Below are 27,780 nucleotides of genomic sequence, written 5' to 3' on the forward strand. Positions count from 1 at the left end.
ATGTTAAATGAATATATTGATCACACGCGCTATAGAGAGACTGGTAATTCGTCTTACTTCAACTTTAACGAACCATTTTAATCGTGAAAGCAAATCCAGATCTACGATTGCCCGGCTGCACAATGACAGATGATCTTTTGCGCTCCGAGAAATGACATTACTGTAAGAGACTAAGTGCTCGATAAATTACCTTTGCCCAGGCTCTAACTGTCCATCCGTTTTACGTAACTATCATCGAGACAGTCATGCTCAAACGTTTCACTCGTCGTCGCGATAAATTAAGCGGTTAATCGCAGAGAAGAGATGAGCGCGCACAAGCAATTATGCGGCTTGGTGAATGCACATCGCTCGAAAATAACACACCGCGTTTAAACCGGTGTGTTGCGCAAATCGTTGGACATTAAATTCGCGAAATTTGCGCACGCATCGTAATTACTTTTAACTTCCATTCGGCGACTCGTCAAACAAGCAAGCAGTAAGTGTCGTTTCATGATTTAGTCGCGATTCGCAATCGTTGACGCAAAAGTTTAAATGTACTCGTTGGAAGGCTAATTACTCGCGAAATAATTTCGCTTTCGTAAATTTAAATTAATTTACTGTGACAGAACTGCATTTTAGTTTTACAAAAATAATTTACTTTTATAAAATGTGTAATATGTATCTTTTTATATTATACATATAGTTCATTACAGTGTAGTAGAAGAAAGACAATTAAAAATAGAATATTATTCAATAATAATAATTTAACATTGATTGATAATTTTATATGCCATACATATTATTTTAAGTAAATATAAAATTATTAAATTTCAATGATGTGAATAATGAAATAGATCTCGCTGTAACGAGAATTGAAGAATTCGTTAAAATTATTATGATTTTCTTTTATTGTTGTGAAGCTTTCGAGCTGAATTTTGATCGGAAACATACATAAAAAGTCTGTAGTACAGAAGGCCTCATTATACTGATACAAATTTTTACAATATTGATTATTTTCTGTCCTTCTTTTTATGAAACATTGCAAGTTTATAAAATACGTTGTACGACATGATTACGTTAGCTGAATAAAAAAATAATATTTTCCACTTCTGCCTTAATTATGTGTAAAAGTTGCGCGTAATTAATGATCGTCTATCCCCGAGAAAGATTTTCTTTTTATAATTAATTACGTGCTTTTATTCTTCATTTTTTTAAAAACTTTATGGGATAAAGGATTATTGGTTTCAGTCGATTTTGTGGTCATCTTTATTCTTATCATTAATCCTGCCATAACCTTGTTTTTTTTTGCGTCTTATACAAGATAATTTGAAATCAATACGAGTGTTCCTTCGTTGAAATTCTCAACCATGTTTTATGATATCTAATTGCATTTCCGTGTATTTTCCGACAAGAAAAATTTATCGTTCATTGCGACAGTGACTGTAAATAATTAAATCTACATCCTTACTTCGTTCGAAGATCTTTAATTTGTCCGGGAACGATTACTCGGAATTGCGAAGGATGCAGAGTCTTAATGTTTCCTTTTCCCCGGTGCACACAAGAACGCAGGTTCCGCAGGATTAAATCCTTTAGAACCGACACAAAGTTAATTAGAACTACGTGTCGCCATTTACCGATAAGGATTACAACATTCTCCTATATCCTGTGTTCTCTTTGCGGTTTATATCTACGAACGAGACCTAGAAAAATAAATTTAAATTGCACTGTAATTTTAATACACAATTCACGCTATCATTAATAATTCATCAAACATTTATTTATGAGAGAAAGTACAAACTATTTTAAATTTACGTGTAATATTCTACATATGCTTAGAAAAATATAGAAAGAGATACGTAAAAAAAAAAAATATAATTGAATAAATTGAATAATTGAGATAAAAATAAATATTTATATTCTGAGCATACTGGACGAGAAAATCGTTTGCGTTTGAAATGAAGCGCGGTCGATTCTCATATATGTCGTCTTCCAGATCACGGAGCTGCAAAGTTCACCTCCGAGACAGACTATAATGGAGACTAGAATACCATGTCTCGCAGGTAGTTCCTGTAGTTTCCATAAAATTTTTGCAGCTCGAGCGACCGCGAAATGAATACGGCGCGTACAGACATTTTATCCGCTCAATAAACTCGAACCCAATGAAATCGAGAGGCTTTTGAATTCGAGCGAGAGTCCCGACGAATGATACTACGCGAGATTGGAAGCAGATTGGGAGGATACATCAGCGATATACATATATCATATTTTTATATATAAGGAAATTTGAAGTCGCTGATCCCGATCGAATAAGATGAGAAGGATGGTTAAAAGATCAAATTAAGTGAGAATATTGTGCAAAAAAGTTTGAAATGAACATCTCCACCGTGAAAAATCCTGGAGAAATTCTTAGTCGTTCTCTCCTGTATCTGTTACGTTCGAGAAATTCGCTCGCGGACATTATTCATTTTTCGAATTATGGAAATCTCTTATAAGGTATTCAATTCCGCTTATTCTATTAACGATTAAAAATGAAACGTATCTTTATTGAGTTTAAAATGCGTATGATTTGTTTCATTTTTCTAGATTTTTTTCTTGGCATTTAAAAGTAAGAAGAAGTAATTTACTTTTAATATATAACACGAAAATCGATTATTGAGCTCTTATTATATCGAATCTTGATAAATTGTGGTAATATTATTTCAATACAAATTGCACAGAATATTTTTATAATTTTAATGTGATTTGCATTGAAGAAGTGGCATCAAAGTGAGTTGTAACCAAATTAATTAAATTTGTGCACTGTGTGAGTTATTAAATTGTGCAAAATGTCATCGAAAACAAAATAAGCAAGATTTTTTGAAAATACACAGTGATTGCAGAAATCGAGGATGTTGTAGCTAAAATGCTTTCTTCGCGATGGGAGCTTCGGAGTTTGTTAGACTCGTCTAGAAGCATATAATAGGCAATCAGTGTTGGACAGATGTAATTAAAGCGGAATTGAAATCAGGATTTTCCCCTGAGCGAGGCGAGTAAGTTCCCGTCGTTGGAAAATTGGTACCTAATTGATATTCCGATGAAAATTGAAAATCCTATTTTAATGGAAACCGGTGACACTTAATGAGAATCGGAATTTTCATTCTGGCGACGCCCGACACTATGATATCGTCGGATTATAGACTCCCTGTTAATAGACTCCGTAATAATGTAAAAAAGCAATAAAATGTTACAGTCGTAACGATAATCTGCCATCGGCGATCTATGATTTATGCGCACGCTCGAGTAAACGAATCGACATTCAATATGACAAAACCTTGTTTGCAACGTTTGATTAAACTGGCGTATTTAACGTTAACAACATCGACAGCAATACTCTCCTCTCTCTCTCTTTCAAAATTCGTTTCGCAAATAAATCGCGAGGGCAATGATCGTTGACGCATTGCTCATACTGATCACGATTTCATCGGATCATTCCGCTCATTGATTAAGCTTTTGTTTAAACATAGATCGGATTATCCATGAAAATTGCTACCGTTGTTGATCATCTTATACGTGCGACAATAATAAAATAAAATTACCGCGTTTGATTTTATCTTTATTTATGTATATATGCATAGTGAAACATTTTGTGAAACGAAATGTTTATCAGAAATAATTAAATTTTTTATTATTATTTAGATATTATTTACTATTATTATATATATAATATATATTTCATATATAAATTTATTTATGTATATATAATTACATACATATAATATATATTATATGTATAATATATAAAATTATTATATATTATATATTATATATATTATATATTATATATATTATATATATTATATATTATTATATTATATTTAAAATTATTGTTACAATTGTGTAAAGATTTGATATAAAAATGATTATTGCTATTGGCCTTTGGGGAAGCGACTCGCGCAGTACTAAATGAGCCGACATGGGCTTAGCGCTGCGCGTTTAGATAAGATTTTAGTGCGAATCGGATTTGCATCCGGGCGTTTATGGCGCGCCGACATCGCAATCCACGGGGAACGACCGTTCGAATCTATTGCGAGGTATGATTTACGTTACCGCGTACACGCGCGTCTCCCTTTAACGTCAGCGCTGCTCTCTCTCTCTCTCTTCATCCTTGTTCCCTATTCGAACGAAAAAAGGACTATTGTCCACCCCGATGCAATGCCTGGGGGCTGCATTGTACGCGTATAGCTGCGATACCACGATGATTTTGCACTCCACGGTTTCGTCGGCTGAAGCCCGATGTATTTGTTTCGCCTGGTCTGCCAACCGGTTGGACTGTCATTTCAAGGCTTCGCATTCTAATGAGAAAAAAGTAACGACTGCCTAGAAAATGCTACTCGGAAAAATCATAATTAAGATAAAAGAGAGAAAGCTGTTTTAGAGAATGCAAATAGCTTCATAAAGCAATACTTTAATCGATATTTAATCGCGATGTTGCAACTGTCATTTTTTAGCAATCGAAATGAAAACGTAAAAGGCATCTAACATAGAGAAATAGTCATAATCAACGATAATTATGCTTAAACAAGTAATTCTTTTTGCGAAAAAGAATTAAAAAATGAAATTATTAACAAGATATTTCATACTTCTCTTGTAAAATGAATAATATAATATAATAATATAACTTACGGACGAGTGAAAAGCAAATGGAAGCAAAGGGCTTATTATTTGTAATTTAATATTGAAATTACACACTATTGCAGACAGCGAACAATTTCCGGCGGCGAATTGAAAATAGCGATCGCATCGACGCGGTGGGCACAGAATATAGCAATGGTTTTATTTGTGCACGATTTAAATGAAATTTTTATACAAAGTTTTGCCGCGTCTGATTCGCAATGCGGGCAATAAAAGCGGAAGGAGGTCACTGGGAGTCATTCTACGCGGAAGAGTTTAACCTACGAAATATCCGGTAGGAGAACGGACCGATCGCGGAAACCGGAACTTCGGATAATTGCGTCGGCAGGATTGAAGGAAAGTTCGCTGATTTTCCCGAAACGATTGGCCGCGTATATATGTTCTCTCTTACTCTCTCTCTCTCTCTCTCTCTCTCTCTTTCTCGTAACCTCCGGCGCAATCCTTGCGGTCCATACGTTGTGCTTTTATTCGCAACACAAATGTTACAACAGTTTGTACAAAGCATGATAAATATAGCGTATAGAGCTGTTTTAGTTCCTATGCCTCATATTTTTGCCAATTTTCTTTTAATATCAAAGGATTTTTTATTTATTTTTTATGGTTATAGAGAGTCACAAATCTCTTTCAGGATATAAAATCGAAATGTAAAATTAAAAAAGCGACAATTTATTATACATACATATATACATATATTGATTATATATTGATTTATTTTTAAAATACACCATTTGCATGACAATTTCGCGATGTAAGAACAAAGATCTCTGCTTCCCAAAAGTCTGCATTCATGATCAATCGCATTATTCGAATTCAGAAAAAGTACGCAACAATGCTGGCGCTAAACAATAGCCTGTACTTTTTCATAATAATCCGTGTCGGCGCATCGACGCATTAACTAAAAATTATTGCCGCACATCCGCTAATAGACCATCGCTTTAACTCGCAACGTGATATGACACGTAAAAAGGAAAAGCAGATAAATAAAAACAGGAGCAGAGAGTAGATTTACGATCGGGACGCTGATTTATATTTGCATCAAGAGCAGAGCGCAACGATTTTCGCAACTGGGTTTCCTATCCTTTTTCATGTTGTTAACGAGCATAGTATATGTATATTTTGCTCTTCGTGTTTCTCTCGCTTTTCCTATCTAATATTATCTATTACATGTCGAACATGGATAAACGTTCAATTTTATCGCTTGTTTGAAGTGTTTTTTCTCGTTAAAAGTGGATTTTTTAAATAGATTTTTATATATTTAATTGCTTGACTAGTCTGTTATATAAAATTGAAATACAGAAAATACATTTTTGGAAGGTTTTTCCGCTCGATTATTCTCTTCAGTATTACAACGTGCAATACAATGTTTTTTTATTGCTTTTAGAATATCATGTTTTCGATAAATCCAATATATATGCGTTGTACTTTATGGGGATACATTGTATCACTTCAAATTCTTATATATATTTTATTTTCCTATATTTTACACAGCAATTATTATTGGAGATTATATTTATTATTTTCACTAAATTAAAGTATATGTTAATTGCATTTACATTATTTTAATATTACTATTACTAATATACTTTTATGAACTACTTCCTATACTATATGATAAAAATGCTACAAAGATATTCTATTAAACAATGTATACTCTATGCTATTAAATAATGTAATATATTAGAAAAATAATGTATTACACGCACAGAATGTATTAAACGTAATAAGAAAATCGAATATTTTTATTTTTTTAAGAGACCAGTAAAGAGATTATTTAGATATTACACATTGACAGCATAATGATATTTAAATCGCAATTGTACAGTATTGACAAGCAGTCCTTTAAAATGTTCCGAGATGGTAGCAGTTGCATCCTGTACGATAACATATTTCACGCATAATATGATGCTACATTACATGAGTGACGTGCATTATAGGAACTTACATAGTCGGGAAGCGCTTCGTATTTTAGATAGTTTGAAGCCACGAAGTTACCCATGAGACTCATCTACTCGCAAAGCTTTCAAGCAAAATTGCGCAATATTTTCCAAATGTTCAATGTTACTTCTGTCACGTTCTTTATTGCACTATATTAATGAATTTTGACATTGCATCATGTCAATTTAAAAGAAACTCAAGAATTGACATAGTGAATAAATAAAATTAGTTTTCTGTGATTAAAAACTAAGTACAATATTATAACACATCAAAGAATTAAAAATTTATTCATTGTTAATGTGTATACAATTATTATATAATTCATTAACACTATTTTTAATTAGTAACTTATAAAATTGCATTAAAAATAAATGGAAAGCAAGTATTAGTTTTAAATTAATTTAATTTTAGCTGGCATGCTATTTCCTTGAATTGGTAAATTATTAAATTATTATTCAATTACTATGAATAAACGTTACTTACATAAATGTTATGTCATTTTCCTCTTATCAATTTACTTTGTTATTTCATGCTGTGAAATGTTAAATAATTACAGACATTTGCGGAGTTTCTGATGATTGTGCGAAGCTTCCGGATTACGCGCACTTTATCTCCTGATGCTTTTAAGGGACTTTTGTGCGAGACACTGTAACTTTCTATACAATTTCGGAGCCATTAGAACAATATCTCACATTTTATGAGTGTATACGCACTGTGTATACACTCTGGTAGCAGTTCAAACATTTATACTGCGAGCATCAATGTAATTCGCCATGAGGTAAATTTTAAGAATATGTGCGACCGATGTCTGCAACATTTCTCTTACACGGTACGTCGCGTATTAACTTCTCCTCGAAGATTGAAAATTGAATATTTATAGAAGACTAAACATTTGATGTGCCCATGAACGCACTAACTTCACGCATGAATAAATCGTTCATCGAACCCGCGATCGCCATTAATGTTTCATGGGGATTTTATGGACGCGAATTTCCGAAAATATCGTTGAATAACACGTTTTATTTAATTGTGTGCATTTATATGCGATATTGCGCAATCAAATATATTTAATAATACAAATTAAAAATTTTTCTCAGATTACAAATTTAAAGATATTAACAATTGATATATATTTTACTTTAAATCGCCATTGTGTATAACGATTAAATTACGATTTAAAAAATTAGAAAAATATTATTTATTTTTAATATTTTTATTAACTTGAACAAATATATAGTAGTAATAAAATACATATAGTAATAAAATTAGTTATAACAAATTTATAATTTTTTGAATAATTTTATGTTTAGAAAGATTCTTTTGCAATTTTGAACATCTCTCACAAACGACTATATAATAAATATAATAAATTATTTTATAAAAATTAAATAATTTTATCATAATTTTTTTAAATTATCGAGCAATTTACATTGTTATTTCTATCGTAGTAACTTGATAATATATATATATATACTAAAAATATCATAAGAAATTCGATAATGCTTGCAATTAACGGTGCGAAAACAACAATCTTCATCGAATTAATCGAGCTCACAAAGATAGGGGTCGTGAATCGCGTGAAACTCGATCTTTAAAATATATTGAGCACTTATGCGATGTTCGAGCTTTTCACGACTCGTTGAGTTCATTAAATTCAAGCGAAACCCCGGACGTAAATACTGAAAGAAGGCCGCGCTACGTTATTCTGCGACATTTCGAAATCCTGAAACGGCCGGTCGTTAAACGGAAAACTGCTCTCAATGCGCGCACACGTACACATACGTATTACACGACACCCCATCTTACTTATATACGTGCATACACACACGTACTTTCTACATAGATGCGGGAGTAATCTTGCGCCGATGCTGATATGGACCCAGATCGGAAGCTCTTCCTCCTTCCACCGTACTTTATGAAAAAAGATAGCACTCGCATATGAAAGCCGACGTGTCGTTTGATACTTTCATATTCGTAATCATTTGGCGAGTGTAACGCGGTATATGGTCAGTTTACTCTGCGCATCGTGAATTTTTATTTGTTGGGAAAACATCACCGGGTCTCTTATTTGTTTCCTCGCTTCCTATATACCTTCTATTTTGTTTCTCTTTTTTACAAAAAATATTTACAGTGAAACCAGGAATCAAATATAGTTGAAGAATGCCATCTCAATTGTTTGCAATTAATTTTCGAAAATAAAATGAAGTAAATAAAATACTAAAATGGATATTGTAAGAAAAAATACAATATGTAGGATACGTATATATGCATATAAAATTCTTCTTTTTAATATAAATTTTACATTGTTTAATCAAATATAATTATTAAGAGAATAATATTAGAATGAGAAAAAATTTATTACTTTTAAATCTAAAAAAAAAAATTACTCAAGATTAGAGGAATACATTGCAAAAAAAGCGTCTATTTTGCTTAACTAGTGAACTCGATACATCACTCTTTTATATATAAAATTCGGAAAGAATAGCAAAAATGCCAATATGGCAGTTTTACAAAAGAAAGGAAAAAGCAGACAATATTGGCTGCAGTAATTCCACAGGGGCGTCTTTATTCCTCTTCCATTCTTACCCTCGCGTTACGCATATCGAAACAAAATTGAGTTTTGTATGAAAAGATTTCGTGGTCTTTCGCTACATCACATGAATGGTGAAAATTTCTATTTGCACTACAATATTTAATTTGTTCTTTTATTGAAGTGAATATAAAATAAATTATTTATAAAAATATACGCAGTGCACAGAATTATTAACGATAATTACGAATACGATTTTCTTGACATTAAAAATAATAGAGTTTACATTATTTACAGAATATTTAGAATAATGAGATTAATAGATCTTGTAGATCATGATGCTTTAATTGGTAAAATTAAAATAATTATAGCATGTAGAAAAAAATAACAAAGAAAATTTTATAGCATTTATAATTTTATCAAAAATGATAAATTATCACGTATTGATATGATAATAACAATATAATGCTTTATAACATTCAATTTTTTATTTTGATTGTTGTTATAAAAATGCTTTGTTAGCATACACTTTCTTATATTTTTCATTCTACGCCTTTCAATGCGAGATATCTTTGCAAAGAAGCTTTTCGCGCGATCGCTTCCAATTATGTGAAAAAATCTGCCAATTATAGTAGATGTATTCGAATTGCGTCTACTGCATTATGCAACAGTAGCAAGTGCTCGATAAGCACCCGGCAATAGGAATCAGTTCAATAGAAAACTTGCAAATCATCTATAATATGATCTTTATTTTCACGATATCGTTCTTGACAAAGACGTATTCAAAAAAATAAAAATCGAAAGAAATAAAATTAATAAGTGAAAGTAAAAAGAAATAAAAAAAATCCTTTTCTTAATTTAAAAATAAAAAGAAATTAAAAATTAAAAATTCTTATAAAAAACAAATTTTTCAAATCTTTTTAGCTTATTTTTTTCAAAATACTTAAAAAATGTTTTGTCAGTTTACACAATAATGAGATTGTTTATCTTAGTACTTGTCTTCGAAAAATGCAGACATAAATTGTAGATTGTAGCAGCAGGAATTCCAGCAGAAAAGGTCGACTTTGTAAAATACGGTGAAATAAGCGCGATTGGATTAAACAAGCGGCAACATACACGCGAATAGGCAAGAGCTCATTCTTATTTCTGGCAAGGTTCGCTGCGCATTGTTCGCAAAATGGAAATGAAGCCAAGAGTAATTTGCGTTTGAATGACCGCCCTTACCGCGCCTTATTCATTTTCTCCATTCATTTCTGATATCCCCGGTTCTGTCTTTTTACCGACTACCTTTTACCGCAAAACCGATCGTTGACAGAGTAATCCAGACTCGAGTAGAAGTAGTTCTTTGGAGTGTCTTCTCATTCTTTCTACTGATTGTTCTTTATTTAATCGTGGCCTCCTTCAGAAATTAACAGTTACAATAATAGTTATAATAATAATTATATAACAATTAATAATTATAGAAATTGGAAATGTGTCACATTGATTTTTTTCTAAAATAATAATATAAATTAATAACAAACAAAATTTATAAATGTATATCAATTTTAATTTATGCAATCTTAAAATCTCAAAATTATAAAATATATGGAAAAAAACAACTTACAGAATTTTTCAGTAATGTAATATTGGAAAAATAACAAACCGTTGAAACAAGACGTAGATTTTTTCGACAAGAGCAATAACTTCATTGTGAAGCGCGTAATATTACTTGACAATTGGCGACAAATGGATATTGTGATGTAACATAAACATGACATTCACGGCATCAATTATCGAAAAATTATTCATCGTGTAGTGCGTTATCTCTGCATCTCAATGATGCATTTTACAACATTTGCTGCATTTATTTTACTTTTACACTGAAAATCGGCGTATGCAAGCGCAGGAATAAAGAATAAAATAATATTCGATCGGTTGAAAGAAAACCTCATACGATGACGCTAAATGCAGTAATGAAAATTTGACGAGAATGAAATATTGGTTCGTATTTATAGGGAAAGAATGCACAATTAATGCAAGAATTAGTTTCTTGTTCGATGGAAAAATGTGTAAAATGTAAGCATCGAAAATTTATCAAAACTTCATTTAACTTCAAATATATTTGATAAAAAAATATAAAATTGAGCCTTACCGCGGAGATTGTGCTTTAATATTAAACTTTTATTTTTCATTCACATTCACATTATTTTGTATTAAGTAGATCCACATAATTACTTCGAACAACAATTTATTTTAAAAGTGTTTGATATAAATTAGAAAACTTTTTTATTATTTTGGAGAATTTCTTTAAAATCTTGAACTTAAATTAAAACAATATTGTTTATTCTAATTACATTTTATTAATAAATATTTCTTATTAAAAAACAGGATTTTAGATGTTATGATATCGAAAGATTTACGTTTTTCTTTTGCAAGAAAATTTATTTGCCAGTGCTTATATAATTGAGAAGACGAGATTCTCCTTGAGATTTCGTCTTTGATCTTCTATGCGGTTCCAGGGGCACATTCGGGTCACTGACTGTCCTTTCGAGGACATTACGTCAACCACGCGTGTAGAAACGGACGAGAATACGAAGCCTTAGAGCAACGACGTCTTTCAGGGTCGCGAGTCTCGTTTAAATTCTGTATTAATTAAACTCGAATTCCATTTGCCTGCCGAATAGCTGTTCAATTAAATATTAAATTGAACCTGTTTTTTCTTTGGTATTAATAAATTGCATCGTTATGCACATTTTCTAATTATTTATGATATTTTAATAAAATTGAGATATGCATAAATTAGAATTATTTGATAATTTAAAAAAATGTGGAATGCAATTGAACGAGATAAACGAGATGTTTATTTGACAATTTTATGTTAAATAAATATATTACATGACAAATTTTATTAAACATATGATTATGCAGACTACATATAAATGATATATATATATTATATATTTTGTGAATAAAACATATGTGTAGCGCATGAAAGTGTGCTATAAATTTTTCGTTGCGCGTAAATATGTCAATATAATAATTTAATATTGATAAAAGCAGCATTTTAAATCTTTGAATTGCATTTATATATAATATAATTATCCTTTTTTATGAGCAGCCATAAATATTATCGGTATTTAAACTTGATCATTTATACACACACAAACAGATTATTTTAATAACTCTCTGTAATAACATAATAATAATAATAATAATAATACGCGGCTAATAAATAAATATTTGATGAACGATTTTATGATTGCATTTTGCTAAATAATGTTATTGAAAAAGCTCATGAATCCGATATATTTTATGCGAATTCTTCTCGACGTTTCTCCAAGTGGCATGCAATTTCACAGGACCGAGACGCTCCTCTAATGCACTCGCGCAATTATGAAATCTCGAGTCTCGTACGACGTGCGGAAACGCGAGGAGCAAGAAACTCAGACGGGAAATCTCTGCTCTTCCAACGAAATTCCCTTTGTCCGAGAGAACGACATAAGAAGTCGTGAGTGGCCGACTTGACAAATTATTGTCAGTCGCATTCGAGCCACTCTACCGCTTCTTTCCTGTCAAACTGCAAAATGGGAACGTATATCAGAAGAGCGGGCGCACACATTAAACACATACGTACACATACATGTACATAGAACACACAGACGCTTTCCTTCGGAAACGCCATTGCGCTGAAATATTGGGCCGGGTTTGCCGTGTGCGTTTAAGTTATACTTACATTAGTATTTTACGACGGAAGTTTCGTGATATGGAATTTTCTCTGCCAAATAATATAATGTGCGTGCGTAATCAATTATTAATATCTATAATAATTTTATAGGATTATTATAATATTCGCTAGAAAATTCAGTTACGTGTGTATTTGTTAAATTAAAACAAAATTCAGTAAAAGAAAAATCAAAGCATACTATTGTATTTTTATTATAAATGTAATGTGTCTGTTCGATTATATATACGTAAACAATATTATACATTATTATAAATATTACATATCAATATCAGAATCGTATTAATTATTTATCTCGTCAATGTAATAATTCTTATATTTAAATTTTATTTTATTTTTATTTATAACTTTTGCGTTTTTACATAATAGTTTACGTTATATAATGTTGCTTAGAATAGGTAGAATACAATATGTTTGTAAATTATAAAAAATTGAAGCGTATGTAACTGTCATGTAATTCTCATTATATCATTAGGTTAAGAGAGATGTTTTAAAACAGCTTCGAGAGAAGATTAGCTTTTCATTTTTCTTACGCGAAAGATTTGAAAAGACATTTATGAGCAGCATCGTTATTGACGGCAAGAACGTGCCTCGAACCTCATGTACGATACACTGTCTCTATGTTTACCATTACTTAAAGCACTTGTCACGTACGGGAACTCGCGTATATACGAAACGCTCGGAGTTTACACAGGATCTTTCGCTATTTACGCCGTATAAATCTCGAAACACTGTGCTTTTCTTGGGTACGAAAACGTAGTCTCGAAAGTACGTATCCAAACACACCATCACCGTTTGTCGGCTCCTTCGCTCGTACCGGAAGCAAATGGCCCGTTTCAACCGGTTTCAGCGAATGCATTCAAATCCATCGCATTGAGCAAGCAAAAGACAGAGGAAATCCGATAAAAGAAACATCACGTCTCATTTAGCAATCTTCCTAAACTCATTTGCGCAATATAATATGGATCATTATTTTTAAAAATAATGAAAAATATTTTTTAAACTTTTTTTAACAAACGAATTGTAATGTACGTGTGTTACAAATCTTACTACTAAATCGTGTCTCTCACGTGAAATTTTACGCCTTTTTAATGCGCAGGATTCCGTGGTCGATCGATGTGAAGCTCGCACGATTGAAACGAAATTCATACGAACGCACTTCGTTGGAATAGGTAATCGAACAGCTTGATTTCTCTCTTTGCAAGTCAAGCAGTCACGTTTGCTTCACGCGAATCGCTCTCGTACTGCTTTTTTTCTTCACGATCCAATCTAATGCCTTATATTTTTCACGAATCACGTCATTTCGAAAAACAAATCAATAACAACGCACAAATATATAATATTGAGTTTATTTAATTGAATTATTTATATCTTCTACGAGAGAAGTATCTTTTTATATCCTTACAATTCCACTGAAACGGATAGCAGCCTCGTGTCATAAATTATTTTGTATCATTGCTGGTCGATGCTCTCCGGTACTACCCCCATAACTCCCTATAATAGGATAACATTGACTCCGACGCAATAATAGCTCGCGTTCAATCGACGGGGTTTTTACTAGACTGCGTTCGTTCGTGTTTCAGAATTTAGATTCAATTACGGTAAAAGCGGTATCGCGTACACCACTCTCTATATACGTTATACGGGCGCACTAATCTTAAAATCGTATAAAACATTCAGAAGATCCATCGAGGAAATAGTCCGGGAAACGTTAGTTCCGAAAGTCATTGAATTATGAAGCCGGGACAATGGATCGCAGGAGTGAAAGGACAGAGAGAGAGAAACGGCTGGTTTCCGCGGGCCGGATGAGAAACGCGAAACTTGCAAATCAGTTGAAGAACGAGCATCCTGCATCTCTTCGTTTTAACGCGTGGCCCTTTCTCGAGCTTGATCTCAAAAGAGAGAGAGTCGAGGGTTTATTAAATCGCTCCCGGGAACACTCACGTTTCGCCGATCAGCTGTAACGATTTCTCTCCCGACTTGGCGACGAATCGATCTTGCGAATCTCTCGAAGGGAATATCCAACGCGAGAGAAAACGGGAAGTTTTTCGTCGAATTTTCCACTTGAATTGGGATTCCGAGGGAGGAGCGAAAGAGTTTCTGGGAGTCCTCCCTTTCTCCGTTTAGATTCTCCGTTCGGCAATTTCGAAAAAAACTTTCGTTCGGACTTTGCGATCTCTTTCCCGGCTTGCGTCGTTTCTGTGGTCGATCTTGAATTTCGGCACGTCGGTCATTTTGGGACGCCCGATTTTTGCAGTTTCTGCAGAATTTCGTTGATACTCTCAAGGAAAGCGATTTGCACTTGAGAAATTGTAGATATGTGTTCTAAGGATGGCGGATTGCCAAGAATATGAATCTAACGCAAATATCATTTCGGGAAGAAAATTAATATACTTGTTAATTATCGACCTGCTTAAAAACTCATCGTTGCATCTTTATTCTTATAAATATGTAAATATGCCTTGTGTGCTTTAAAAAGTGTTAATCAAAGGTGTTTTAAAATTTATATGAAAATATTAATGTTGCATTGACATAATTATGATATATCGATGATTGACTTACTGAATTTACTTTTGCATCTATTTTCGTATTTGTATTATTAATGTAGCTTATAACCTTGCTCTTTTCTCCTTTTACTTATTACACTGTCAGTTTCAGAGCAAACCCCTTTTATGGTTGTTTATTTATAGCAGTGTTTTTCAATTTTCCTGCTATTATTTACACAGAAATATGATATTCAATTTCTTCTCTCCTCTACATCGTAATACTTACAAGTTCTGTGTACTTCAGTTTCTCCAGAATTATGTACATATATATTAATGCTACAAATAAGACATTCTTGAATATTTTATCTTGTTTATTTATAATTAATAAATAGTAATTATATTTTATTTAGAAATTAATTAAGAAATTTACAATATATGAATACAATTAATATATAAGTATTTACAATACATAAATAATAGAGAAAGATTGCTATTTTGAAATGTATTTTACACAATGTTTAATTTCTTACTAATTATTTATTAAAAAAGAAATGTGTAATTATCAACATCTTTTTATAATTTCAAATTGAAATCGGTCGAATTTTTCACCAAGTTTATGTCAAATTTGAGAATTTCCAAATTCTTCTGCTTGCTTTTGCGCTTTCTTTGCTGTTCCAATATATCGTGAATTTTTCTTTCCGAACGTTTCATTTCTATAGCGACGCAGTCGACTGGGATAATTTTTTTGCTTCAGAAGAAAATATTTCGAATTTCTCAGCTCGCGACGCGCATCTCGCACTATTTTATTCTTTCTCGATATAAATTCTCTATATTATACCAAAGGACGATATATCCTCATTTTCCCTTGAAAATGCTTTGCTTGTTTTTCACAAAGCGATTGAAATTCCTTGTCAGAGAGAGGCTCCTCGTTATTCGATCTCTATCACGAATTCTTTAGTGATGTCGATCCCCCGCGGTTTCTTCGGCGTGAAATTCGCCTTGTCTAAAAAGACATCTCTCAGTTGGAGAAATTCGCATATCGGCGGTGGTTTTCCACGGATCTGCATCTCTCGGTCGAGAACGTCGCTAAATTCCTCTCGATGTGAATCTCGTGCTGAATCTGCAAAGAAATCCGTTCAATCCATTGCGTGGCGTGACCTGTACCCTTCTATAATTTCTTTTCTACTCTTTATTTTCACAGCTGAATCGAAAATTCCCTTCCACAGTGCCTGTCCCGTAGAATCAATTCCTCGATGATGCTTTTCACGCCTTTGAGCTCTCTATTTCACGATTCGCTCGTTCCAATTTAGACTCAATGTTAAAAACTATCGATTCTTGAGATGCAGTAATTTTGCGATAATTTCGAAGATTTAGTTTTTAGATACTCAAAGCGTTTTCGATAAAGTTCAATAGTAAGATCGCAGAATTTTTAGCGTGACAAAAAATAAAATTCTTTTGGCGGAAACATTTTGCATTGGGGGATTGCATATACTTACTCCTGGGTTTTTTTTCGTTTATGTAAATGAAAATAATTATTTTCATCCATTTGCAATATTTTGATGCGTGACAGGTTTTTATTTTTTTCTAATAATATATCGAGTAGTGTTTTACGTGTTATCTTGCGGAGAGAGAGAGAAACGCACAAATTTTTCTAATTGTCGTAACTCGCGTCAAATATTAGTTTTGGTCGTGTTTGGTTTTCATATCAAAACTGGAACGAAAAATTCGGATGATACGCTATTATTACCGCTTCTGTTGGATATTTTCTAAATATTTGTTTTGGTATTCGATATATTTTTCACGATTTTCTCCACAATTTATCAGTAACATTCAAGTCTTTGTTCTGCATAAAATGTGATATATTTTATATCTAAAATACAAATAGAGAATACAAAAATGCATATAGAAAAAAATTTTATTTATTCAATCAAAATAGTTCATTAATAAGTCAGAGTCGAACATGTTGTAATAACAAAATATTGATTAGACTAAAATAAATTACAGACTAAAAATAAAATATTATTAATTATTAATCATCTCTGATAGAAAAATACAAATTACGTGGCAAACATTAAATTGTCAATTATTTTAATGCACGCTCGCCGAATTAGCTTACGCGTGAAGGCAAGGATAACAAGATATATTTTCGCGCAAGGCAAAACGATCCCGACGATGATTCTGAAAATCCTTGGTCGAGGCGTCACCTTCCGTGCCGGAAGGTTGATCCTTTGCGGTCAACTCAAGCGTACATTTTCCAGCTCTGGCGCGAAATATAACAAGAAAACAGAGCAAACTCGTATATGGCAAGCCGGTTTGCTAACTGCTTTTTCATATAATAGGATTAGCGTTTGTTTGCGCGATTTAATTTAACGCAAAACCGCTGTGCGGGATAACAGTTTGACGAGCAAGTTTTCGTCCAGCAAAAAGGATCGAGGTGAAAACGGCAAAGAGAAGAAATGATAGGATTCGCGCAATACAATCGATCCCATTCAATTACGAAACAGCCACAGTAGCGAGCAAGTTTATACGAGAAGGAATCGATGTAATTGCACTCATCCTTGGTGCTGGATTACGCCGAAAATTGGATTCTTTGCCGCTGCAAATCCTTTAACAGCTTCCACGACTTTGTCGCTTAGTTCACCGCACCTTCAATCATCCGTTTTCGTGTTACCTTTGAACTTTTGTATAATTTAATTAACAACATCCTGATAAAATTAACAGGTAGAACGCTTCAACCGTTTAAATTTTAATTATAGAAAATTCAAAAATATGTACAATAATTAATTGAATGTAAAAATATTTGTTGTTATAAATGTTTTGAATATTATATATATTTAATAATTATTATATGAAATGCTTGATATTTTTGTTTGAATTTGCATTTTATATTACAATAAATTAATCTGTATATACAATTTAAAAAAAAAAAAATATAATAATTTTAATAAAAAATGTTTAATATTTTAATTAATGCTTTAATAAAAACATAATGTGAAACAGAGATTATTATCCGCAGTACACATGTATATGATGTATACTTTAATTGAAGAATTTTTCAAGAAAGCTAATAAATAAAGATATAATTAATAAATTTCGATATAAGAAAACTCTATAATAAATTTGGATTTCAACATAAAGCCTTCAAAAACTCATTGACATTTTTGAAATTTTATTTTGCAATTTGCAACAATTTGCATAATTGAAATTATACGATATTAACGATTTTTTTTTATTTCTGCATGCGTCACAATCGATGGCAATCCAATGCTAATTAATCCATGCTTAATCTCGACAGCAAGTTGTGAATAGAGCATGAATTTTTTTATCTCATCGGCATATATCCATGAATCGTATTTACATCGAGGCTGAGCGATGATACGCGAACGCTCTTCAACATCAAACGCAGACGAGACTGGGACACTCTAATGAAGCGTTCTGTGGGTTCGAGTGTTCCGCCATATGTTGCTTCTACATTACGAGCACGCTCACATTGGTTGAGATTGAATTAAAGGCGATTGGTTGCTTGTTTAATCATTATAAATACCGTTTTTTAATATATTGTACAGCAGTTGTAAGCATAATTTTTTTGCAACTTTATGTGCACTTTGATTTGGAAATAATTTCTGCTTCATTTGCTAGCTAAAAGAATTGTTCTTGTCATCTTCATTATTATTATTATCATCGACAATAATATTAAAAATTATTTAAGAATTTTATTTTCTCTATAAAATCCATGTTATATTTATACTATTATTTAATACCGATAATAATATTGAAATAATTTAAAGTCTCTGGAAAAAACCTTAATTATAAAATACTGAACATGAATGTTTTTCCGGAACTAACGAATGCACGTTAATCTATCGATCTCTCTACAACCGACACAAACACAAGAGATCGGTTCGTCACCGAAATCCTGATCAGGGCATGGATTACATACATTCTTATACTTGCACAAGTGACTTGCATCAACTCGCACATGACACAAGAGGAAGGACTTCTCGACCATCGATGCTCTCGAGTCGAGTTTCTTCAAGTTCCTTTGGTTCCTTGATCTCGCGAAAGAGAATACCTGCGTACGTCGCACACGGAAAAACAAGAGAAAATTGATAATAAGAAACAAAGAATGAACAATAAGAGACGGAAAATAATACGAACGGCAAGAGCAGATGAGACGAGACGAGAGAGCAACAAGTATAAGAATAAGAAACGCTAAAAAATATAAGAAAGATATAAGGATCGAGCGGGATGGATGGTATCGTAAGATCGGGAAGATGTTGTCGACTGATCACGAGAGCGAGTCTCTCTTTCTGTCTTCCAGGCGCGGTGGAGACAGACGCGGTACAGGCGCTCTTGGCTCGCTATCTTCAGCGTCGCCTTCAGGGCTCTCAGCTGTCGACGCCGCCGCCGCCCTCGGTCCTCTTCAGTAACGATCATCGGGCCCGGGTCCGACAGGCCATCCAGCAGAGGAGCCTGACCGGCAATGCTCTCTCGCGAAATGTCAGCGACAAGGACGGGGATCGAAACCCCGGAGTCCCTGAGGACTACGACGATTACGAAGATGACCTCGAGGGCTACGAGGACAGCGAGAGGAGCAGAACCAGATTCGATCTTCTGGCTGGTAAATCGCGACTCACCTTGAAACCAATAACGACCACCGGTATAGGGAGAGGCTTATCGTTCCGTTAATTAACGTTTTGTTTTTTTTTTTTTTTTTTTTTTTTTACATGGCAAACGAGATTCCTTTTCTGCGTTGGTAGGAAAGAGAAAGAAGGAGAGAGAGAGAGAACTATGGAATGCTTTTAAACTGATATGATGATATATAGATTGGGTTTCTTCTAGATTGAAGGTAGAACAGTAAACAGATATGCAACATTAATATATCAAAGAAATTATAGTTATATGAAATCACAGTAAAAGAGATATTAAAATATTTCTTAAAACAATAAGCAACAATACTGCAATTTTGACTATATCCTTTGAAACTGCAGTTTTGCAAATATTTTATCTGATGGTTTGATAAAAAGATTTTTTTAATATGCACAATTAATTCTCGCAATAATACCCGTTATGTGAATTATAAGAAATTCATCAAAGATAATGCGCATGCAAATTTTCGCTATGTGGTTTTGATTCCATCAATGGAGCAAAATTATTATTATGCACTCGACTGTAATGCAGTGACATGGGTTTATGGAAGCATGCATTGACGTCACGATGCTCCCCGCTTCTGTTTCGAGCTTGAATCGCGTTGAACCGTGGTAAATCGTTCAGGATCGAGCATAGAACTGCATTAACGGCATGCTCTAGAACGCAAAATCGTGTCACTACACGATTTTACTATCACCAATACCAATCTATCGATTTTGACGATTTAACATAATTTTTATGTAATACTGGAACTCTTATGTAAATCTAGTAATTTTTAAAATTTTAAGCCGATCAATACATTAGAATATCACGATAATAAAAATGATTATTATTTAAAAGCACAGATAACAAGCAAACAACTGAAGTAACTGTGTATATATACATTTATGGAATTGAGACTTTTGTACTTTATTGTACGTCGAATAGTGATTTATAATATACTTTTATGAATCCCCGTCATTCAGTGAGAAAATATGTTTCTGACATATAAGAAGATAACATTATTATGAAACGTAATGGAACATTTGAAAGCTAGAAACAATATTTATCCTGATATCTGTCTGGAATTGTTAGATAAAGGAATACAGAGAGCTGGAAAATCCGGGTAAAATACGAGAAATAAGCAATACGGACAGAATGGCGATGAAAGTTTGGCAGTAAAGTAAAATTGAATAGAATCGACATAGAGCTTTACCTTGTCCGATTTTCTGTTTCAAAGCTTTGACGCAGCTTTCGTAACCGCAAAGTAGGAATGAATTTTTTGGTCCTAGTATAATATCTACTTTAGTAATTTATTTCGCAAAGGTTTGGATAATATTTTAATTTCTTGTATTTATAGAAAAAAATTATTTTAAATAATTCCAGTACTTCTCTGAAATTTTATATACTTGTTTATTTGATATTATGCAAAAATCGGCAACAGATATTAATTTATACATTTTTGATAATTCATCGATATTGAATATATATAGTAAATAATTCAAAGATTTATATAGGTAATCTGAAAAATTTTCTTAATTTCAAAGAATACAATATTGTATTTTCATATTATATGAAATATGTGTTTTATAATGTTTAATATAATTTTATAATGTGTTTTATAATAGTTCTGCAGCAAAAAGATTAATTCAAAAAAATATATCTAAAGTGGTGAGAGAGAAGTAAATTTATATGATTTAAATTGAAATAATTTTTATTTTTAGTAAGTTGATATATAAATTTTTAATACAACTTGAATATTGCAACATATTATATTAAAGTAAATTCAATTCAATTTTCATTAACATATAGAAAACGACCGAAAACATGATTCGATTTTGTCTTTGGTAAAGAAATTTAACTTTGGTTATTACTATAGAATAGTTTCTTTAGTTTAACAGTATATTGTGAATTTCGGTAAATAAAAACTTTGTTTCAGAGTAACAAAAACTTTGAGATAATGGAATGTACACATACAGTGATTGAAAGGTTAACTCAGTAAAATCAACTTCCGAAGATTTTTCCAAAAAAATATCTGTATATATAACGTTGTTTGTACAATTTTGTAAAAATTATTGTATAATATAATATTATAATAATATAATAATATAATAATTGAAGATCAATATATATAAATATATTATCGTCATTCTAATCAATGCAGTCTATGTTTGTTTGTTTCGGTTATTTGAAAGTGTCGACAAATTGACATGTAAAATATATGGTGTTTGTTGCTGAATGCAGACAAACAACTGTCACTCGCGAATAGTTCGAGAGATGCGCGGCGACATAATGGGGACAGTGTGGAGTAAAACCGAAATTATCGACACTTTCCGCATATTGTGTCAATATTTTTCCTTTTCGCCTACTTGTCGTTTCTTTTCTCTTTTTGTTGCGGAGTGATTTCACGAACGCAATTTTCTTTTTTACCGTACGACGATTTAACTCCGTGAATTCGATATTCCATCGGCCGCGCTGTCGTGGATTTAATTGAGCACAAGGGGTTTCGATATTCGTCGAATGCAATATGCAATCGAGCGACCTATCCAATCAAATCCTCGTATGCTATCGACTGCACTCCGACGCGGCGACAGACTCTTGATAAGTTTTATCCGTTGCTTGTCCATACTTGCATTGTGATTTCTTCTCGTCTTGTCGTCTTGAATTTTATTAAAACATGTGTTTTCCTCATTTTACACTTTTTATCTGAAATTTTGGTTTGTTATATATTTTTTGCAATAGAATTATAATTAAATATTATGTCATGTATTAGATCAATGAATCAATCTCTTATAAACATGATAGCAAAGAAGACTTTATGTGTACACATAAATGTTTATTAAATTAATAAATTTGACAAATGACTTAAGCTCGTATTATACAATTAACAGATTTATTTCGAAGGCTTTAACGAGCAAGAATAAAAGAGAAGAAAATACGAGCATAAAATACTTAGTTAAAAAGTTGTTACAACTGGTATCATAAATTAATAACGCAAACTACAAATTCAGATATACATAATAAAATAAAAATCCGCGATTGTATAGTTTGCGTTATTAATTCATGATATCAGTTGTAACAACTTTGTAATTAATTGTAAGTATTTTATATTCTTGCTCGTTAAGGCCTAAAAATAAATCTGTTTATTTATTAAATTAATTTTATAAATAATACATTTCTGTGTGTCGAACTTAATGATTTCAAGGCGTAAACATCTCTAATGTGCTTGTTTAAAGGCTATTATGAACATCCACAAGCTATCGACTTTACGCGCCATTTGGTTTGCCGAATGGACCCCGTTTAAAATTTAAACTTGCATCTCGATCCTTTTCCATGTTTGTCGTTCTTGCTGCACCCTTCGCTGAGCCGTTCTTTTCTTTTTTAATCGACACCAAAACGGAAACAAATATCGAGGTGTGTTTGGTGTATTTGCCAATTTTAGGTTTGCAGTCGAGGCAGAAAGAGAGAGTGCAAAAAAATGTAAATATATATGCAAAATTGATGAAACGATAAAAAAAAATAAAAATAGCATCAAAGAGAAAAATGTGATAAATGAAACATGTAGTTTATTATGACTGATGGCCATCGTAATTAATGTTTAACATTGATCGTCATTTTACAAGAAAATGCATTTTAAACTTTTCAAAATATATTCAAAAAATTATATTAAATATAATACTTCCGTGCGTTGCATATTAAATTTTTATTTAAAAAAGGTACTATTTGTTTTATTGAGATTCACTCCTTGTTCTATTTCGCTTTTACTAGCCTTTTACATACGAATTTGAATTTATAATCAGAGTTTTATTGATTTAAATATTTAAAACAGAAATTAATTCACACAAAAATAAATCAATAAATCGTCAGATGAAAAATTGCTCGATGATTTTAAAATATGTATAAAATTTATTTTTACATTTTCTACTTTGTTCAATTTAATATATATTTCTGCAATTATGTGGAACTGAATATTCACACGCAGATTTCATTATTTGTTAAAACTTGATTAAAAAATCGAAACATCGATGACTGAAAAATGAAATTAAATAATCGTTAAAAACTGAACTGGAATTTCAAGCTAAGAATGCTTAAAGTCACGTTAACATTTGCCATCAGCGTGAGCCAACAGGCTTAAGACAATGCTGTCGATATTTCAAGCACAAAAGCTTGAAAGGTGTGCTTTTATATGCACCCAACTTGACAAGGATATCGCACGTTTGTTTCTCGATATACAGGATGTCAGAAACACGAAGACCCGTTTTGCCAAGAGCCTTCCGTTTATTTTTTTTTCTCACACGATTATTTCTGTGATCCTACGATGCTCTTGGAAAGGAAACGAGAGCGAGAGACGAATTGCGAAGAGAGATGAAAGGAATTGTCAACGGTGCTTAAGATATCAGTGCGATGGACCGCGTTGTCTCTCAAAGGGGAACGTTTGCGCAGAGGTCATGTAAATATCCCCAAACGTCCGCTGTGGAACAGCTTGACAAAGACAAATAATACACGGCGCGTTCGCAGGTGCATCCCATTCATGCAAATTTTTATGAAATTTTCATGAAGCGGACTCGTCGCAACACGCAAAGTTTGAGCGCGATGTCGAGTAAGGCTTGTTCTTCAAGTACCGAAGTACGCTGTACTAATCCGACGCTGCTTAAACGATTACACACAATTGCAAACGCCATCTCAAGCATTTTCGAAAATGCCATTTGTCTCTGTCATAGGGTTTATTGGCTCTATATACGGCCGCGTGTTTGTTGTTACGAGATATCCGCAATAATCAAGATCGACGATTTACTATCCTATAGTTAGCGAATAAATAAAGAATAGAAGAATCAGTACAATTTATATGTATATACATATATTGAGATATATGAATTTAATGTAAAAATCACATTGCACTGTCAATAAGAAAATATCACAACTGCATAAACTTCTCACTAAAGCTAACAAATATCTGAAGTAATTTTGTTAATTAACAATGTAAACTTTTCAGAATTCTCTATTGAACTGCACTACAATGTTTTTTAATTAAAAAAATAATAAATTTTCGAAATCTATTAAATGAAATATTTGTATTTCTCCATCAATCATATATAATAATTATTTAATAAATTAAATAAGACGTCTTTTTTATTTTTTATTACAATATATATATTCCCTTGAATTTCTTAGAAAAAAATTTATAAAAAAAATTACGTTCGCATTTAAGAAATAGGATGAAAAATAAGTTATATAATGATCTCGAACTAATAAACAGTGAGGGTGAGAGACAGAAAGGGAGAGGGAGAGAAAAGGGGGAGAACATCTTTCAATTGCGAAAGTGAGCAATACATCATTCTATTGTTGTGCGTGCGAACAATCTCGTCAACGGCACTGGCAGAACGCGCGCGCGTGTTTCGTGTTATCTGGATTTTTTCCGGAAGTCCAGACAGGTCAATTCGTCGCCCATATAAAACGTTGAGCGTTGTACTACATTTGCGCGACGCAAACAAAACGCGGACGAGGCTCGGCGAGGAGGAATCGCGAAAGCGAAATTGCGAGGGCGAGAATGCGAGCACGCTCGCTCGCGCGCGCTCGTTTCGATATTTGTCCGACAATTGTCTACTCCCGCGTTATTGTTCCGTCGACGCAGCGTCGACAGAAATTATCAAGTCTTTTGAATAACGTACAGCAATCGATATCGCCATCGCGCATCGCGCTTTTGTCGCGCGTCCGTGAAAGCGATCACAGTGCATTAAATTAAAGCCGTGCGTTCGTGTAACGTAGGCAGAACCAACCCTTAGAGTTTACAGAACATGCTCGGAGCAGATGCGCGCTAATTGCGGTTCCATTTGCACGACTAATCCTTTATTTCTACTTTATTTGAATGACAAATGGAAAAATTCAGGAGGAAGAGTTATATGTGTGTATCGGAAATATGTATTACAATAGGAATTTATAAATCCGAAAATTTTCTAAAAATAAAAAATGTTTCTATATATGTATTTAGAGCTCACTTATTTCAATGAACAATCAAAAACTACAATTTTAGATATTTCTCTTATACACGTATATATTTAAAATTAAGATGCTTTATTAAGATTTTGAAGTGATTTTCTTTTACGATTTTTAATTTTATTATTGCTTTGAGTTGGACCAGGAAGAATGAACATTAAATTGAGATCTGATCTTAAAGAGACTAGATATTTAATTTTATATTATCCAAATGTCTCTCAATTTACTTTATCATTCTTTTACTGAAAGTAATTATTTTCTAGACAAATAAATTACTCAGCACTGTATAATGTTGAAACATTCTGGCAAATTATATTATGAGAAACGATGAAAAATTATTTTTCAGTATTCACGCAATTTATTTCAACATATATTTTTTATTGAAAATAATCACAAAAGTTTATAATATTAAAAAATATAATAAATAAATTAGCTGTGTAAATTACGATAGAAATATTATAGAATTTTCCATTACAAGTGTAGTAATTGTGTGTAAAATAGTGAAAGAAATCGGAGTTGAATAAATTTAAATGAAGAGCGGGAAACGAAATTAATTTAACTGCTGAAATGTTTTTTTTGCAGTTGCAAATAAAATAATTAACGTAAATTATATACGTGATTTGCGCAAAACACGTTCTTCCAATATTCATTCTATACACACACACACACACACACACACACACACACACGTCGAGATTTCAATATTTATTTCATATACTGTAAAGAAAACAAGATGTGTATCCCATGCTTCGCAAAAACGTTTCGAAATTAATTTGTAAACGGGGATTGTGTTTTGTGCGGCATATTTTCGTCTTTTAATTATATATACTGTTTGTACTCCATCCATGTTTTTATTTCCTTGCTTGTGTGTCAAAAAGAACGATTGGAAAAAAATAGGATGTAACGCTTTCACGATGTAATTATGCATATCGTTGCAGTCTTTTATATCTTTTACTTTGCTTCTTGTAAATTCTTTTGATCGTAGAAGGTGCATGTCGTTCGTACGTGTAAAATAATGCGACATGTTAGAACAAAGGTGGCCTCGTTAATATCGTAACAAGAAAATAGTGAAGTGGATATTCTTGAATTAGCAACATGTAATTTTCTCTGTACTTTGTCATTACGTCACGCTATTAAACTTCATTATGTGCAAAGACTATGAACTTTAATCATAATTTTCGTCACGTATTCGGAAAATAGTTGATATATCTTGTTCGTAACATCACGCGTGTTGATAGTAATTAAAGGCTAAATATTGATGGACGTAAATCGATATTCTCCAGCATTTGCTTCTTAACATGTTTAATATTTAATATTTATGTACATAATACAAATTTAGATAAAATTTTATAATAATTTAAATTTTTTGCTTATAATTAAAACATTATATATACTTAATGCTTTCTTCAAATTTCTTAAAATATTTTTAAAATATTAGTTATTTTTAATAGAAAAAAAATTTATTAAATTACAAACTTCGCAAAAATTATAATTTTATGTGATATAAAATTGTAATAACAATTTTACTGGAAATGTAAAATTGAAACTTTACTGTGTTTTGTGTAATAACACAAGTACATCTATATACATCTCTATCTTCTCTTTTTCGACGCGATGCAATATCTTATTATTACCAAAAATTACATAAACTTATGATTTAACATTAAAAAATTTTTTTTATGAATTAAAAATTTTACATAAAACAATATTTAAAAAATATTGCACATACGAATTTTCTTACATCAAGGATAAGTCAAAGTGTACTTTTCTCTTAGAGACTAACAGTGATTAAGCTCGACACCATTTACCGCAAAATTCTATGACATAGTTTA

General features: G+C 32.1%; 1 protein-coding gene across 2 annotated transcripts in view; it reads left to right on the plus strand.

Annotated features, from left to right (window-relative positions):
* LOC114932524 (uncharacterized) overlaps positions 1–27,780 on the plus strand; it is a 92,183-nt gene that overhangs the window by 26,786 nt on the left and 37,617 nt on the right. For both annotated transcript variants that reach the window (XM_085479746.1, XM_085479745.1), the window contains exon 3: positions 19,647–19,946. In XM_085479746.1, coding sequence (XP_085335872.1) covers positions 19,647–19,946 — 300 coding nt within the window. The remainder of the gene's footprint in view (positions 1–19,646; positions 19,947–27,780) is intronic.

Source organism: Nylanderia fulva, unplaced genomic scaffold (assembly GCF_048542155.1).
Source record: "Nylanderia fulva isolate GAGA-0341 unplaced genomic scaffold, ASM4854215v1 Scaffold13, whole genome shotgun sequence".
NCBI classification, from domain to species: domain Eukaryota; kingdom Metazoa; phylum Arthropoda; class Insecta; order Hymenoptera; family Formicidae; genus Nylanderia; species Nylanderia fulva.